General features: G+C 57.1%; 1 protein-coding gene across 1 annotated transcript; it reads left to right on the forward strand.

The window, feature by feature from the left end:
• Positions 1 to 6,203: 6,203 nt before the first annotated feature.
• Positions 6,204 to 13,686, forward strand: CAMKV (CaM kinase like vesicle associated; the record flags this gene model as incomplete). The annotated part of the gene is made up of 11 exons (XM_082848070.1): positions 6,204 to 6,249; positions 10,560 to 10,668; positions 10,779 to 10,910; positions 11,093 to 11,167; positions 11,381 to 11,519; positions 11,663 to 11,783; positions 11,944 to 12,019; positions 12,118 to 12,254; positions 12,415 to 12,493; positions 12,730 to 12,817; positions 13,114 to 13,686. The coding sequence occupies exons 1-11, from the start codon at positions 6,234 to 6,236 to the stop codon at positions 13,684 to 13,686; spliced, it is 1,545 nt and encodes a 514-aa protein (XP_082704196.1). The 5' UTR covers positions 6,204 to 6,233.
• Positions 13,687 to 15,002: the final 1,316 nt, after the last annotated feature.

The raw sequence follows: 15,002 nt of genomic DNA on the forward strand, positions 1-15,002 counted from the left end.
GGCGCTGAGGCCAGCAACATTGACAACAGCCAAACAATTCTACAGATGGCTGGGGCCCTGGAGCACTTGTTACCCCCAAGGAGGGTCCCTGTCAGAGTCTGGGCTTCTTGGGGGAGCTGGCCTGATAATGCAGATACCTCCTAAAGTCAGAACCTTGGCTGGAGCTCTATGCTGGTTTGGCAGTTGCTTCTGTCAGCCAGTCAGAATATGAAGGTATAGGAGTGCTGGCCTTTGGTTCCCTGGGGCAGGAAATCAGGGTGGGGGGCTGATAAATCCTGAATCCTGGTTGGGAGATACAACCTGAGCTGGGGGATGAGGCTCTGGCCTGCTTTGTAGTCTCTGAGGACATGGAGACTCACACCTTATCCTGCCTCTCTGACTATCTAGTTTTGGTGGGAGCCAGAACTGTCAACTTTGGGCTCCCTTCGCCTCCTGTGCCTCCCAAAATGGGCAGCCTCTGCCCACAGGGTGGCCAGGGTAAAGGTCTCGTCAGGAGATCTTCATAGAGGCTATGGGGCAATGCCAGTGCCAACTGCCCTGCTCTTGTCCCAAACTCCACTCTGTTTTAAAGGGCCTCCCGCTGTCCCTCTGGCCAGGGGAGTGGCTAGAAGCCACGGCCCCTGACCTTGTCTGGCTCTGAATAGTGGGGGTAGGAATAAAGGTCCATGTCTTCCATGGCCTGGAAGAGCTGAGAAGAAGAATTCACCTGGTGTTGCTACTTCCTGCCTGGAGGGCAGCTGGAGGTTGAAGCCAAGACACTGAAGCCAGGACTTCCCTGGTGGTGCAGTGGTTAAAATCCGCCTGCCAATGCAGGGGACACGGATTCGATACCTGGTCTGGGAAGATCCCACATGCCGCGGAGCCAATAAGCCCATGTGCCACAACTACTGAGCCTGCACTCTAGAGCCCGTGCTCTGCAACAAGAGAAGCCACCGCAACAAGAAGCACATGCACCGCAACAAAGAGTAGCCCCTGCTTGCCGCAACTAGAGAAAGCCCACCTGCAGCAATGAAGACCCAACGCAGCCAAAATAAATAAATAAATTCTTTAAAAAAAAAGACACTGAAGCCCTACCCTGCTGGTGCCCCTCTGGCTGGGAGCTGAGGGACAAGCCATGCCCCTGTCCCAACCCTGGGTTCTCATCTTAGGTTGTCCTCTCCACAAAGGGCAAAGACCTGGCTATCCCCACACACACCTGAGAGTGAGGGGCTGCCCTTCGTGGAGAGACTATAAATGGCCAATGATATAAGGTCATCACAGCCCCCACCCACCCCTGGGCATGGTCCATGGTCCACCCTCTTCCCATGTCCAGCTTTCACACTGTAAGTCAGCCCCCACGATCCTGAGGCCTGTGCCAGGTAGGAAGAGGACCAGTGGCTCTAGGGACTAGCTAGCTACAGCGTCCATGTGCACATGCAAGCAAGCATGCCTGGGTGGACACAGAATGCAAACACATGTGCCCCTGGGCACCGCTGCACACACTGTGCTGTTGCCATCTCCTTTGGCATAAGAGCACACACACACAGACATAATCACACGTGTGCACATACACCCTGCCACGTGCTCACCCACAGGCACATGGAGTGTGCACGGGACCAAGAAGACGTGGAGCACTGCCAGCAGCAGGCAGGGCTCTAGCGAGCCACCTCTTCCCCTGCCTCTAAATCCCCCACATTCCAGCTTCTCCTTGGCCCAGCTTTTCTGTGCCTGGATAGCCATGATCTTCAGGAAAGGCAGAAAATGTGTGTACCACGTGTGGGGTCAGCAAGCCAAGGATCAGATGCACCATACAACACAGGGAACCATTGTTTCAATGACAGTGGGCAGACAGCAGGAAAGACTGAGTGCCAGGCCATTCATTAATTCTGCAGACATGAACTTAGCATACTGAGATGAGACTCAGAGCTCTGCCCTGCAGATGCCCAGCTTACCAGGAGATTCCTACCCAGTGGTAGAGTTGGTGCCATGAATGAGACCACCCAGAGCCCAGGGAGCCCAGAGGTGACACCCACCTGGCCTGGAAGCAATGACCAAACCAGGGAAGGATGTGAAGGGCTCCTCGACACCCCCTCTGGAGAAAGATATCGAGGGGTCCTGTTCGAGCAGTCATTTCCCAGGCTAGACTTCCAGCCCCAGCATGAGCTCCAACTTACTCACTTGGGCAGTCACTCCTGTCAGCAGCTGTGGGGAACCATCCAGGAGAGACTCACTCAACATGGCCAGGGGTTTGGAGATGACCCCACCCAGGATGGGGTCAGAAGGCTCACTGAGAGGGTTCTGGTTGGGTGGAGCCCAGTTTCAGGCACAGAGAAGCCTAAGTCTGGCCTTCAGATACTGGCCTCAAGGCTTGTGGTGGGGCGGGGCAAGCATTTGGTCCATGTGCCTCTGTGACAAGGGACAGAGAAATGGCCAAGGACTTCCTTCAGAGGCTCTTCCCGGCAGTTCTCAGCCTCCTCCAGTCAGGGGCCATGTCTGGTGGGGCACCATGGTGCTGTAGTTCTCTTGTATCCCCATATCCCAGCCCAGGCCACCAGTAGTGATGCTGTTCAGGAAGGGTTCGAGGGTGATTAAACTGTCAAGAAAGCAGAGTCTATGCCATGTCATAGGTAACTTTTAGAGCTTGAGAAATTCAGTGCCACACGGGAGGGGGCAGGCTGAGCCAGCCACCCGGGATGGGACCTTGCAGGAGGGGAGGGGAGGATGGGTAGAAGACTCTGCCACCAAGGTCTGGAGCCCTCACTTGCACACACACACCCCGGTGTGTTTACTAGCTAGGGGAGGCCTGTCTGTAGCACAGCTTGCCCTAGCAACTGCCCACTTGGTTCTAAGTGGGTTCCGCTCTTTGGGTCAGGTTTTGGGAGCTGGGCAGAACGCCAGTCCCCTGGGGACTACTACCTGCCAAGACACTCCTGTGCAGCTCCAGGACTCAGGCTTTCCCCACACCTTCTACTCCGCACCCTCTACAATGGGCATAGGAAGGCCCCTCCGGTCCTTGTTGCCCGGTCAGTCCAAGGGCCTAAGGGAGCCTTTGAAAGCCTGGCCGGGGCCGGGAAGGCCAGTGCTCACCTTCTCTGCTGCCACCCCATCCTCAGCCCTCCTTCGAGTGAGATTCCGGGCTCAGGCTTCTCCAGGGTCGGGGCGGAGCCGGCTGAGGGAGGCCCCGCCCCCAGCCCGCCCCCGGCCCGGGGTGCGAATCCGGGGCGGCGAGCGGCGGGAGATGCTGGAGGTTCGCGAGCCGAAGTGGCTGCAGCTGGCGCCGCGTCTGCCCCGCGTGCCCGGAGCGGATTCTGCCCGCCGCCCCCGGAGCCCTCGGCGCCCCACTGAACCCGCGATTGCTTCCTCCCTGTGACCGACCAGCGCTGCAGGTGCGGGGTGACCCGGGAGGGGGTGGCGCCCCCGGAACGTACGTTGTGGGGTCTTAGGGGATTGAGTCTCTGGCTCGAGGTTCGGGTAGCCGAGTGCGCCGGGGCGCTGCAAGGGCTTGGGGTCCCGGCGGGGGCAGAGCACGCGGGCTCTGCAGATCCAGGGCTCGGCGTGCGGGGTTGGGCTAAAGTTCCCCATCGCCTCAGACGGGTCGGGGGTCCCAAGGGAAGCCTCTGAGACTCAAGTCCAGGCCAATCTCCCCTCCTTGTCCCCCATCCCACCTCCGTCTCGCTGGGCTCCTAATTGTGGGAACATTAACCCTCCAACATTCGTGGCGCCCCGTGGGGGTAGGGGCCGAGGGCTCAGCTGTACCTCTGGACTCCCAGAGCTGCCTCTGGCCCCTCCCAACTGCCCCCGGGCCCCCTCCCTCCCGCTAAGCAGTCACTAATTTCCATGACAACGAGAGTTCTTTATGGGCGACAACCTGAAGGGGGCTGGGCGGGGCTGCCGCGGGGTGGGGGAGGAGGCTCAAGCCCTTGGGGACCAGCAGCCCCCTAGCCAAGATCCATCTTCCAAGCCTGAACTCGAGGGCCCGCCGGGGGTCCAGGACACCGACCCAGCGCTGCGCGGTGGGGCTGGGGGACGCACATGTTTCTGCTGGGAGGTGCGGGGCTGGGTGCTCACACGTGTGCCTCCCGCATGTGTGTTGCTGTGCCAGCGGGGGCGAGTCAGCAGCACTGGGGAAGGGGGTCAGGGTGGCAGCACGGTGGGGAGCAGGGCCCCCGGCTGGCAGGGTGAACAATGAGCGAGTGAGTTTCTGCTTTCCCCATCCTGTAGTGTCTGGCAGAGACCCTAGGCTCTCCCAGCCCCCCATAGCTCTGCCAAACTGCTTTTGTCCGCACCGCTAGGCAGAGCCTGCTTCACCAGGTTCCCTCCCAGGGAGCAGGGCTCTCTGTCCCTCACCAAAAGCTCAGTCTGCAGCAGTCCAGCCCCTGTCCTGCCACCCTCCTCCAAGGCCCAGGCTTTGAGCAACACCCCCCGACCCCCGCCCAGGACCGCGCGTGGAGACCTGGTGCCCTTCCTGCCCCCCCAACTCCCAGTTGATTCCTGCCAGCTTTAGGCACCTGCTGGGCCCCAGTTTCCTCAGCTGGGCAATTGGTGACTCTACTCCCCTCGGTGTCAGGCGCTGGGCCCTGTGGTGGAGAAGAGGTCTCTCTCCCTTTCTTTTACAGCATTTGGTGTGGGCCCCCAGGTGCCATAGGCTGCCTTTCCCATATCAGCTTTTGGCCCTCCTCTCCAGCCCTTGTCCTGGCAGGTGGGCAGTCCTTGCCCTGGGAGAAGACTACAGAGTCAGTGATATCCATCCAGGGAAACTGAGGCATAGTGGAGGGATGCTGTGCAGTTGTTATCCTGTTTCTAGGTTGCTTGGGGTGCTGTTTCTGGCCCTCAGACAGGATCCACTATCAGGGAGGGGGACGGTGGTGGCAGGGAATTAGGCTGAGCTGCAAGAGAGGCCCTGGGGACCCAAGGCCTCTAGAGGACAGCAGATGGGGGTGGGGGTGGCTGGGGAGTCTAGGCAGAGCTGGGTCAGCTGAGAGGAGGGGCTGTAAAGGGAAGCAGCCAGGTCTCCAAGCTTCATTTCCATCCCCCAAGCCTGTGCCTTCAACATGTTGGACCTTCCTCACCTAAGCTGCTGTGATGACAGGGAGAGAGGCTGAGGAACTGTTCTGAGGGGACCGCAACAGCTGGCCTCTTTCCCAGAGCTACGGCTGTCCCACACCAAGTTCAGTGCATGTCTAGGGGAATACAGGAGGGGTCAGTCTCAGAGGTCCAGGCATCAGGGGCAGCTCCTGGTCCAGGTGTGCAGAGCACATGGTCATGGAGGCCTTAGGGCTCTGCTGGGCATCCACAGGCCCCTTTGAAACCCCCTGCCCACCTTCCCTCCTGTGTCCTTGTGCCTGCATCCTTTTTACTGTGTCAATTCTTTACTCCCCTTCCATCACAGGTTCTGCCTTTGTCTCTCTGTGTCCCTGCCCCTCTCTTTTCTAAAGTCTCTCAGTTCCCCACCTCCCCTTCCTTGATGGGGACCAGGGTCACAGAACCCATGGGGAAGGAATCAGGCCAAAGTCTCAGGGAATTCTTGGAGAATTTGAATAACACCTCTCTTCTCCCCTCCCCTCCCCTCTCCTTTTTAAAAAACTTCCATCACCATAGCAACCCTTTACTCTGGGGCCTTCCCTGAATTTCCCCTCCTCCGCTCACAGGGAAGCAGGGCCCCCAGTGAATTTTCCTTCAGGGGCTCAAAGACTGGGACCCCAGCTGCCTGGAAGGGGCCAGCTGGCTCTCGGCTCTGCCTGCTTATTGAAGGCTGAACTTTCTGGAGGCAGCACCTGATCCTATGCCCACCCCTGAGACTGGAGAGCACCCCCGCCCTCTGCCTGCGCCCTCATTAGATGGGAGAGAGTCAGCAGCAGGAACTACGGACCATGATTTAGCTAGAGCCTGAGGCCCAGCCAGGGCAGCCCCCTGCCCAGTTACCTAGAGCAGTTGGATAGTGGGCGAGAAACTTGACTCTGCCTCCTGACACAGACCTGAGAGTGAGGTCTCTATTTCTGCTGGTCCTGCATCCTGTGGGTGAGGTCTCTGCGGCAGGCTGGGCAGAGCTTGGGCCTAGGCATGTCTATTACAGCAGGAAACCCAGCTCCAGTCCCTGAGAGAGGAGAGCAGGGAAGGGGAGGGGTTGCCTGCAGGCTGGTGTTCACAGCTGCCACTAAATTGGGAGGTGTTGCCCACAGTTGTTGGGAGGCAGCTGGAGGCCTCCTGGGCCCCCCCTGGCCTCCCTAGTTTTACTGCAAGGTCTGAAGCCCCACATGGCAGAGGACCAGGGTGCCAGGTAACTCCTGTTTATGGCTACGAAATGTGGGGCTTGAATCAGGCTGACCCCAGTAGAGGAGGGGCCAGGACTCTCTGTGGGACCCCTGGGCCTCTGGAGCTGGCCTTTGTCCTATTCGGGCCTCCCCTGGGCCAGACTTGTCTTAGGCTACAGTAGGGTCCCTAGGGGACCCTTTATTACCAAGGCAGAGGCTCCATCAGCATTGCCCGAGGGGCCAGACCTGAGGAGCAGGCAGTAGCTAGGGAATGCTTGGCCCTCAGGCTCCCTTAGAGGCTCCCCCAGGCTCTGCACTTCCCCCAAGCTCCCTTTGGACCGCCCCCTGTGCACACCAGTCAGTTTCTCTGCAGAGAATGGAAGGAACCACGTCTTTAGGGAAACGGCAGCTATGGGACCTCTGTGCCCTCCCATGTCCCAGTGTGGACTTAAGGCCGAGCCCAGGTCCCTTGTCGTTGCGGGGGAAGCCCTCTATTGTTGGATGTTGAGTCTGGGCTGTCCAGGCCATGGGGGTTAGAAATGCACGCCCTCTTTCTGCCTGGCCTTCTACTGTTCTTGAAGCCGTCCCTCAGTTTCTCCTCCCTGCTTTGGGGCCAGGGCCCCCTTGTTGCAAGCAGGTGCCAGGGGCTTGGTACGCACACCGGCAGCCTCCTAGGCAGCAGCAGTGGATAGCAGATGGTAGAGTGGGTGGGGGTGGAGGGGACCAAGATGCTAATCTGAAGCAGGGCCCCCTTTTCTCCTCTCTTTGCCCTGGGGCCAGGTTGCGGTTGGAGGCAAGTGAGTGCAGTTAGGTTAGTGAGGAGAGGCAGTGACTGGCTGAGATCAGGGCCGCTGTGGGAGGGAGGAGACAGATCTGTCCCTGCCCCTGCCATGAGGCTTCAGGACATGGCTCCAGGCTGATGTGACTGAGCAGAGGTCCGGATTTCCGTGGTGGAGACAGACCCCCATGACCAGCCCTGGGTCCCTGCGGGTACGAGTGCCTGTGCACGGCCAAAAGCTGGGCCAAGATCAGGGACAGGCACGTACAAAACCTCCCACGCCATGCGGCTGAGCAGGGAGCTCTTGGTGTGGGGTGGGTGGAGGTGGAGTTTGTGGAAGTTACCTCAGCGAAGGGTGGTTTTGAGCCTGGAGCTTCAGGATCGTTGCAGCCAATCTGTGGCACAAATAGCCTTATAATGTCAGAAATCACAATGAAAGAAGAGATTTAGCCCTGGTCTCAGCACCTAGCTCATGTGGAGGCTGCTCCACAGAGAGGCCAGGATGGGCAGTGCCCTTGCCAGTGCCCACAATTCCTGCCATTGGATGGACACAGTTGAGCTGGCGAGTCACCTGTTGTTGGTTGTTTAGGTAGTTGCTGATTTTTTTAATGTTAAAAATAACTCTGCCGTGACAAATAGGATACTGATGGGAGGCTTTGGGGGAAGGGCATTCCTGCCAGAGGGAATGGTGTAAGCAGAGCGGCAGAGCTGGGACACAGGTCCCTCCCAGCCCTCCTGGGGGACCTGTAGGCTGAGGTACAACCCTCCCACCCAGTACAGGGCCCTTGGATTGCAGCCTGGGAAGGGAATCGCTGCACATAAGACCAATGAGGGGACTGATGCAAGCCCCCTCCCCCGGATTGTTTGGGCATAGAGATGGGTGGCCGGCAGTGGTGGGTGGCCATGCCTCTGCTCTCAGCTGTGAGAGTGGGATTCTAGCCACAGGCTCCTTCCCGGCAGATGCAGGAGCAGGGCTGTGACCATGGCGGCAAAGATACGCAGTCAGGGACGATCTTCAAAGCTTCTCTTGTTTGTCTCTGCAGTGCCTCACAAGATGGCTTAAGCCCTAGCTTGAATCACACTGACGAAATGCGTTTGTGTTCCCTGAGTCCAAAGAACCTGGATGGAATTTGTTCCCTAAAGCGGAGGGCAAATTTGAGGGAGAACTTTCAGGACTGGGTGCCCTAGGAAGTGGGTAGCCTCCGCCCGGGAGGAAACAAGCAGCAGCCAGCGCTGACCAGGGGGCTTGTGTGGGTCCTGGCCTTTGACCCTGGCTGGCAGAGTCCCTCTGACCAAGCTGCTTCCTCTGGTGGTGGCTTCCTCTCTCCTTCACTACCCTGTGGCTATGAGTCACTTCAGGTAGGGGGGCATCTAGGTAGCCAAGGCCCCAGCCCAGCCCCTTAGCATAGCAAGTGCTAATCGGGGTGGAGGGAGACTATGCACAGTCAGCAGAGCAGTTTCAATGCAGCCTCAGCATGAAGTGTGTTATCATCCCAGTGTCACACCAACCAGGCATTAAGGAGGCTGACTCTGGGTCAGGTCTGGAAAGGTCCAGACACTGTCACCAATTCACCTCCTGAAGTTTACCTCTGAGCAAGGGCCGTGAGTGCCTTTTCCTGTGGGTGCTGGAGCCAGTTCACTCAGCACCTCAGGTGAGGATTGGGCTGGCAGGGTTGCAGACCCGGGGGGTGCCATGCTCCGGGTGCCAGAGTGCCTGGAACCTACTGGAGTCAGCTGCATGTGGTCATCCTTGTGCCTGGAATAGCCACCCCTGGCCAGGGGCCTCTCCCCTGGACCTGATGGTCCAGGTCTCCTGCGGGCCCTGGCAGTGAGGCACTAGGCAGGCTTGTCTTGCTTTTCTGGACCATTACCCCTTCCTGCCTCCTGGCAAATCCTTTCCCTCTAAGGCCCAGCCCTAATGCTGCTTCTTCCTCAAAGCCTTTCCTCATTTCTCCACCCAGATGGGAGTTCTCCCTCTGAAGAATCCCCAAGCAACATTTATTTATTTATTTATTTATTTATTTATTTGCATCGGGTCTTTGTTGCGGCAGGCGGGCTCCTTAGTTGTGGCATGCAAACTCTTAGTTGCGGCATGCATGTGGGATCTAGTTCCCTGACCAGGGATCAAACCCGGGCCGCCTGCACTGGGGGCGTGGAGTCTTATACACTGCGCCACCAGGGAAGTCCTGCAGTATTTATTAAATCAGTAAAAGTAATCACAGTACAAATCCTAACAGAAAATGAATAAACAATAGGTATAAATCTGCCCCTCTGACACCCAATTCTTTCCCCCAAAGAGAACTCTTATTTTCTCCCAGAAAAGAGTCTGTGAGTGTACACAGGTATATAAACTTTAAAAAATTTTTCTCAGTGTAGCACGCTTTACCCACCATTCTGTCCCCTGCTTTTTTTCAGAGACTGTCCTACAGTAGCACATTTTGATCTATTTTATGCTTTTTAATAGCTATCAAGTATTCTTCAGTATGGATAGCCATAATTTTTATTAACATTTTTTATTGTGAAATATAAGATCTAGGAATGTGCCCAATATGTGTATGTACATTTTTACAAATTATTATAAAGTTGAACACCTGTTAAACCACGACTCAGGTGGTTCTCAGGTTCAGAAATAGGTCCTCCAGAATCCCCCCGCCCCCAATCACAACCTCTTTGTTTCTCTTAGAAAGACTCATGGTGTTTATTTCTTAGTGTTTCTTTATAATTTTACCAGTATGTCTGTATCCTTAAACAGTATAGGTTAGTTCTGCCTGTTTTGAACTCTGTATCAGTAGAATCCCACTATATGTATTTGGTATTTTTTTCACTCAACACTGTATTGGTGAGATTGACCATGTGCTTGCGTAGAGCTGTAGCTCCTCATTTCCATTGTTTTGTAACAATATTCCATTGTGTGACTGACTCTACCACAATACATCTTGCTCTTGATGGATATGTGGGCTGTTTCCAGTTTGGGGCAATTCTGAATATTGCAGCCATGAGCACTCTTGTACCAGTGTCCTGCTGCACAAATGTACATAGTCAGTAGTGCAATTGTTGGTGCACAGGATATGTTCGACTTCAGTAGTTTTACCAAACTGTTTAGCAAAGGGGAGACTTGCCCTCCACCAGCAGTGCTCGTGTTCTCCACATCTTTGCCAACTCTTGGCATCTTCAGACTCGTGGAGATGATTCTCTGATGGGTGGGTAGATACAGCCCCTTTCATCTGTGGAATTACTGAAATTTAAATAAATCATTTGATAAATCTTCTTTAGATTGTATATAATGCGAAGTGATTCACGGATATGTCAGTTTACTATATTTTTCATAAGCGCAGGGGCTTGTTGTAGTTCGGGCAGCCAAGCTGAGTGGTTGGAGGTACAGCCAGAAAAGCAGGCACTGGATCTGAGCCTGATCACCCTCTAGCCCTTCCTGGTGTAGACTCTGCCTCTGACTTGGTCTGAGACAGGTTGGGGTTTCCCAAACGCAACCTTTACATTGTGGGGAGAAGTGGGCTGTGGTACAGCTGAACCAGACCGCATCCTGCCCACAGCTCAGAGCCCGGCAATGCCGTTTGGGTGTGTGACTCTGGGTGACAAGAAGAACTATAACCAGCCATCGGAGGTGACTGACAGATATGATTTGGGACAGGTCATCAAGACGTGAGTGCCGGGTCTGTTGGGCAAGGGTGGGTGGGCAAGGGCTGGGGAAAGGGGAGCGGAGTACAGCCCACGCTGAAGCCAGGGCTGAGTGGAGTGCCTGCTGGCTGCAGTGAGGAGTTCTGTGAGATCTTCCGGGCCAAGGACAAGACAACAGGCAAGCTGCACACCTGCAAGAAATTCCAGAAGCGGGATGGCCGCAAGGTGCGGAAGGCAGCCAAGAACGAGATAGGCATCCTCAAGATGTGAGTATGAGGCCCAGGGGTGGGGTGGGGTAGGGGAGGTAGCCGGGAAGGGCTTCGAGGTCCGGAGGCCTCAAGCAGTACCAGCCTCTGGCCAGTTAGTCTGCTGTGGCTCACAGTGGCGACCAGAGCCTCTCTTAGGGGTTCACCCAGCCCTATCTATTGGCTCTTCTCTCTGTTGCCAGGGTGAAGCATCCCAACATCCTGCAACTGGTGGATGTGTTTGTGACCCGCAAGGAGTACTTTATCTTCCTGGAGCTGTGAGTGTGGGTCTGGGTTCCAGGATTCCTCAGTCCCCCAGGTCTTTACCTGCTCTGCTCTCTGCAGCCAGGGAAGGCCCCCCTTCTGGACCCTTGGGGTCCCAGGTCCCTGTGCCTTGCCCAGCCAGCTGCCTGGTGTAGGCAGCCTGCCCACGTGCTCCTGCCCCACCCCCGATCCTGCCCACGCCGGGCTCAGGGGCTGGTGTCCCTCAGGGCCACGGGGAGGGAGGTGTTTGACTGGATCCTGGACCAGGGCTACTACTCGGAGCGAGACACGAGCAACGTGGTGCGGCAGGTCCTGGAGGCGGTGGCCTACCTGCACTCACTCAAGATCGTGCACAGGAACCTCAAGGTGAGGCCAGCAATCAGGTCAAAGGGTCAGCTGGCAGCCGGCCTGGGGCTGGGGTGGGCAGCACCTCAGTGTCGTGGTCCAGCCTCTGAGGGTTCCATGGTCTCTTCCTCTGCCCGCCCACATGCCATTCCTGGCTGGAGCAGCTGGAGAACCTGGTTTACTACAACCGGTTGAAGAACTCAAAGATTGTCATCAGCGACTTTCACCTGGCTAAGCTAGAGAATGGCCTCATCAAGGAGCCCTGTGGGACCCCCGAGTACCTGGGCAAGCAGGGAGTGGGGTGGGGCAGGGTGGGACACAGCCTTCAAGGAGTGGCTCTGGGTGGGTGGGTGGGGGAAGGAAGTCCCTATCCCAGCAAATGGGTGTGAGTGGTACAAGGCCTGGCCAGGCCTGATATTGACCAGCAGGTGGACACTGTTTGCAGCCCCAGAGGTGGTAGGCCGGCAGCGGTATGGACGCCCTGTGGACTGCTGGGCCATTGGAGTCATCATGTACATCCTGTGAGTGGATAAGCCGGCAAACAGCCTGGCAGCCAGGTGGGGTGGGGGTCTGTGTCCATGGCCTTCCTGAGTAACCCTGTCCTTGGGACCCTGTGTAGGCTTTCAGGGAATCCACCTTTCTATGAGGAGGTGGAGGAAGATGACTATGAGAATCACGACAAGAACCTCTTCCGCAAGATCCTGGCTGGCGACTATGAGTTTGACTCTCCATACTGGGATGACATTTCGCAGGCGGGTGAGGAGGTGCCCAGCATGAGGGCAGAGTGAAGGGTTGGCGTGGGGGACTGCTCTCAGCCTTCTCTGTTGGACTCTGATCCTATCCCCGAGCCCATTCATCACCTCTAGACAGTGAAATGGGGTGCCCAAGCCTAGCCTCTCCCTGGCTTTGTCCCCAGCCAAAGACCTGGTCACAAGGCTGATGGAGGTGGAGCAAGACCAGCGGATCACTGCGGAAGAGGCCATTTCCCATGAGTGGTGAGCAGGGCCCAGGGAGGATGGGAGGAGAGGCCAGGGGTCCCTTGGCCTCTGTCCTCCTCACACCTAGCAGCCTCTATCCTTGAGGCCTCAAATTGGGGTTCAGGGGGCACCCAGAGCTCAGGCCAACCCAGAGGGTCTGCCTGGTAATCCTTGGGTCTTACAAGAAAGGGCTGGGCACAGTCTCCATGGAGGCCATACCCCCTCAGATCCAGACGCACTTGCACCCTTTCCAGGATTTCTGGCAATGCTGCTTCTGATAAGAACATCAAGGATGGTGTCTGTGCCCAGATTGAAAAGAACTTTGCCAGGGCTAAGTGGAAGGTAAGGCTTGGATGGCTCCCTTTCCTGGCTTGATCCCAAGTGCTCCTTCTGGCACCACAGTTTCTTGCCTGCATCACACCCCTGCAGCCACACACAGGCTTTTCTTCAACCGTCAGGTGTAGCTGTAGCCACTGCTACTACCTTAGGCAGGTGTGCTAAGCAGCTGGGTCCCTGGCCCTGGGTTGGTCAGAGGCAGCCAGGGCACGATGGAATGGTCTGGGTTTGGCCTTCGCAAAGGAATGGATCCAGCTTCTGTAAGCCTCGCTCTGAGCCTCTCTCCACTGTCCTTCTTTCAGAAGGCTGTCCGAGTGACCACCCTCATGAAACGGCTCAGGGCACCGGAGCAGTCCAGCACGGCTGCAGCCCAGTCTGCCCCAGCCACAGACACTGCCACCTCTGGGGCTGCAGGCGGGGCCACAGCTGCAAGTGGAGCTGCCCCAGCCCTTGGGGGCAGTGCCACCCCAGCCACAGCGGGTGGTGTTACGAAGAGTGATAATGTAGCCCCTGCAGACCGTAGTGCCACCCCAGCCACAGATGGCAGTGCCACTCCAGCCACTGATGGGAGCATCACCCCAGCCACTGATGGGAGCATCACCCCAGCCACTGATGGGAGTGTCACCCCAGCCACTGACAGAAGTGTTACTCCAGCCACTGATGGGAGAGCCACACCAGCCGTGGAAGAGAGCACCATGCCCACTACCCAAAGCAGTGCCACACTGGCCACCAAGGCTGCTGCCACCCCTGAGCCGGCTTTGGCCCAGCCGGACAGCACAGCCCCAGGGGGCGCAACAGGCCAGGCTCCACCCTCTAGTAAAGGGGAAGAGGCTGCTGGCTCTGCCCAGGAGTCTCGGAGGGAGGAGACCAGCTGAGTGGGCAGGCTGTGGGGGGGCGGGGGATGGGCAGGAGGGTGGGAGAGTGGATGAGGGGCTTCTCACTGTACAGAGAGTCACTGGCATGATGCCCTCGCTCTCCCCTGCCCCTGCCTCCCAGCATGGGGCATGTCTGGGGGCCACAGGAGAGCAGTTTCGTCTCCTGTGTGTATGTGTGTGAGTGGTGGGCAGGCCAGAGGCAGGACCAGCCCCAGCCCCTGCATGGATTCCTTGTGGCTTTTCTGTCTTGCTAGCTTCATCAGTTTCTGTTTCTTGTGGGATGCTGCTCTAGGGATACTCAGGAGGTCCCTGCACCCCTCCCCCTTCCCTTTTTGCCTCACAATTCCCCCAGGCAGGCCCTGCAGGTCCCATCCTCTCCCAGGCCCTAAATTGGGTGGCCTTGCCCTGAGAGCTGGTCCTCCAGCGAGGCCCTGTCAGCGGTCTTAGGCTCCTGCACATGAAGGTATGTGCCTGTGGTGTGTGGGCTGCTCTAGGAGTGGAAACAGGTTGGTATAGAGAATGCTATAATCTCAGGCAGTATGCTTTAAGACAAGACTGGTCACATGGCTGGGGGCACTGCTTGGTAGCCATGGGGGTCCTCAGAAGTGAAAGAGAAAGAGTTGGAGGCTAGAAGCCTCCATCTTTGTCCCTGGGAAGTCTCTCCCAAGATTCTTGTTCTATTTCCTGCCCTCCTGGGTCCTGTAGTGGGTTGCCCTGTGCCCTGAACTGCCTGAGCCTGTAAGGGGAAGGAGGAGCAATGAGGATGTGGCAATGAGATCTCGGAGGGCAGAGTGCAGGCCCAGCACCTAGTGTATCAGCCTAGCTGGGTCCTTACCCTGGGCCAAACAAGGAGTGCTGCCCCTGGCTCTTCCCACATGGGCTCCCTCAGGCTCAGTCCACAGTCCTCTCCATACCTGGGGGCCTGCTGTATGGCAGTGTCCCATAGTCTGATTCGGGGTTTGCCCTTCACAGGGGCAGATTTTCTGCTCTCTCAATTCAACAACAAAATAGAGAGGAACCCCCTCTATGTCTATGACCCACTTTCCCTTCTATCAAGGCTTGGAGAGAGGCCCAGGTGCCTCTGAGCCATGCTGAGTTGCTTTTGCTGGAATGAGGGAGTGGAACAAAGCTCCCCAGTTTCCTAACGGAGGCTCCTGGCAGGTGCCCTTTGTCAGACCCCACTACAGCCTGGGCAGGCAGCTGCACTGGTCCTGGCCCTCGCTTGGCACTTGGGGGTAGTCCTGCCCTTCTCCCTGCATGCCTGTGGGTCTGCTCTGGTGTATGAAGGTCGGTGGGCTGTGTACCTGCTGAACCTG

Source organism: Leucopleurus acutus (genome assembly GCF_964270905.1).
Source record: "Leucopleurus acutus genome assembly, chromosome: 10".
Lineage (NCBI taxonomy): Eukaryota > Metazoa > Chordata > Mammalia > Artiodactyla > Delphinidae > Leucopleurus > Leucopleurus acutus.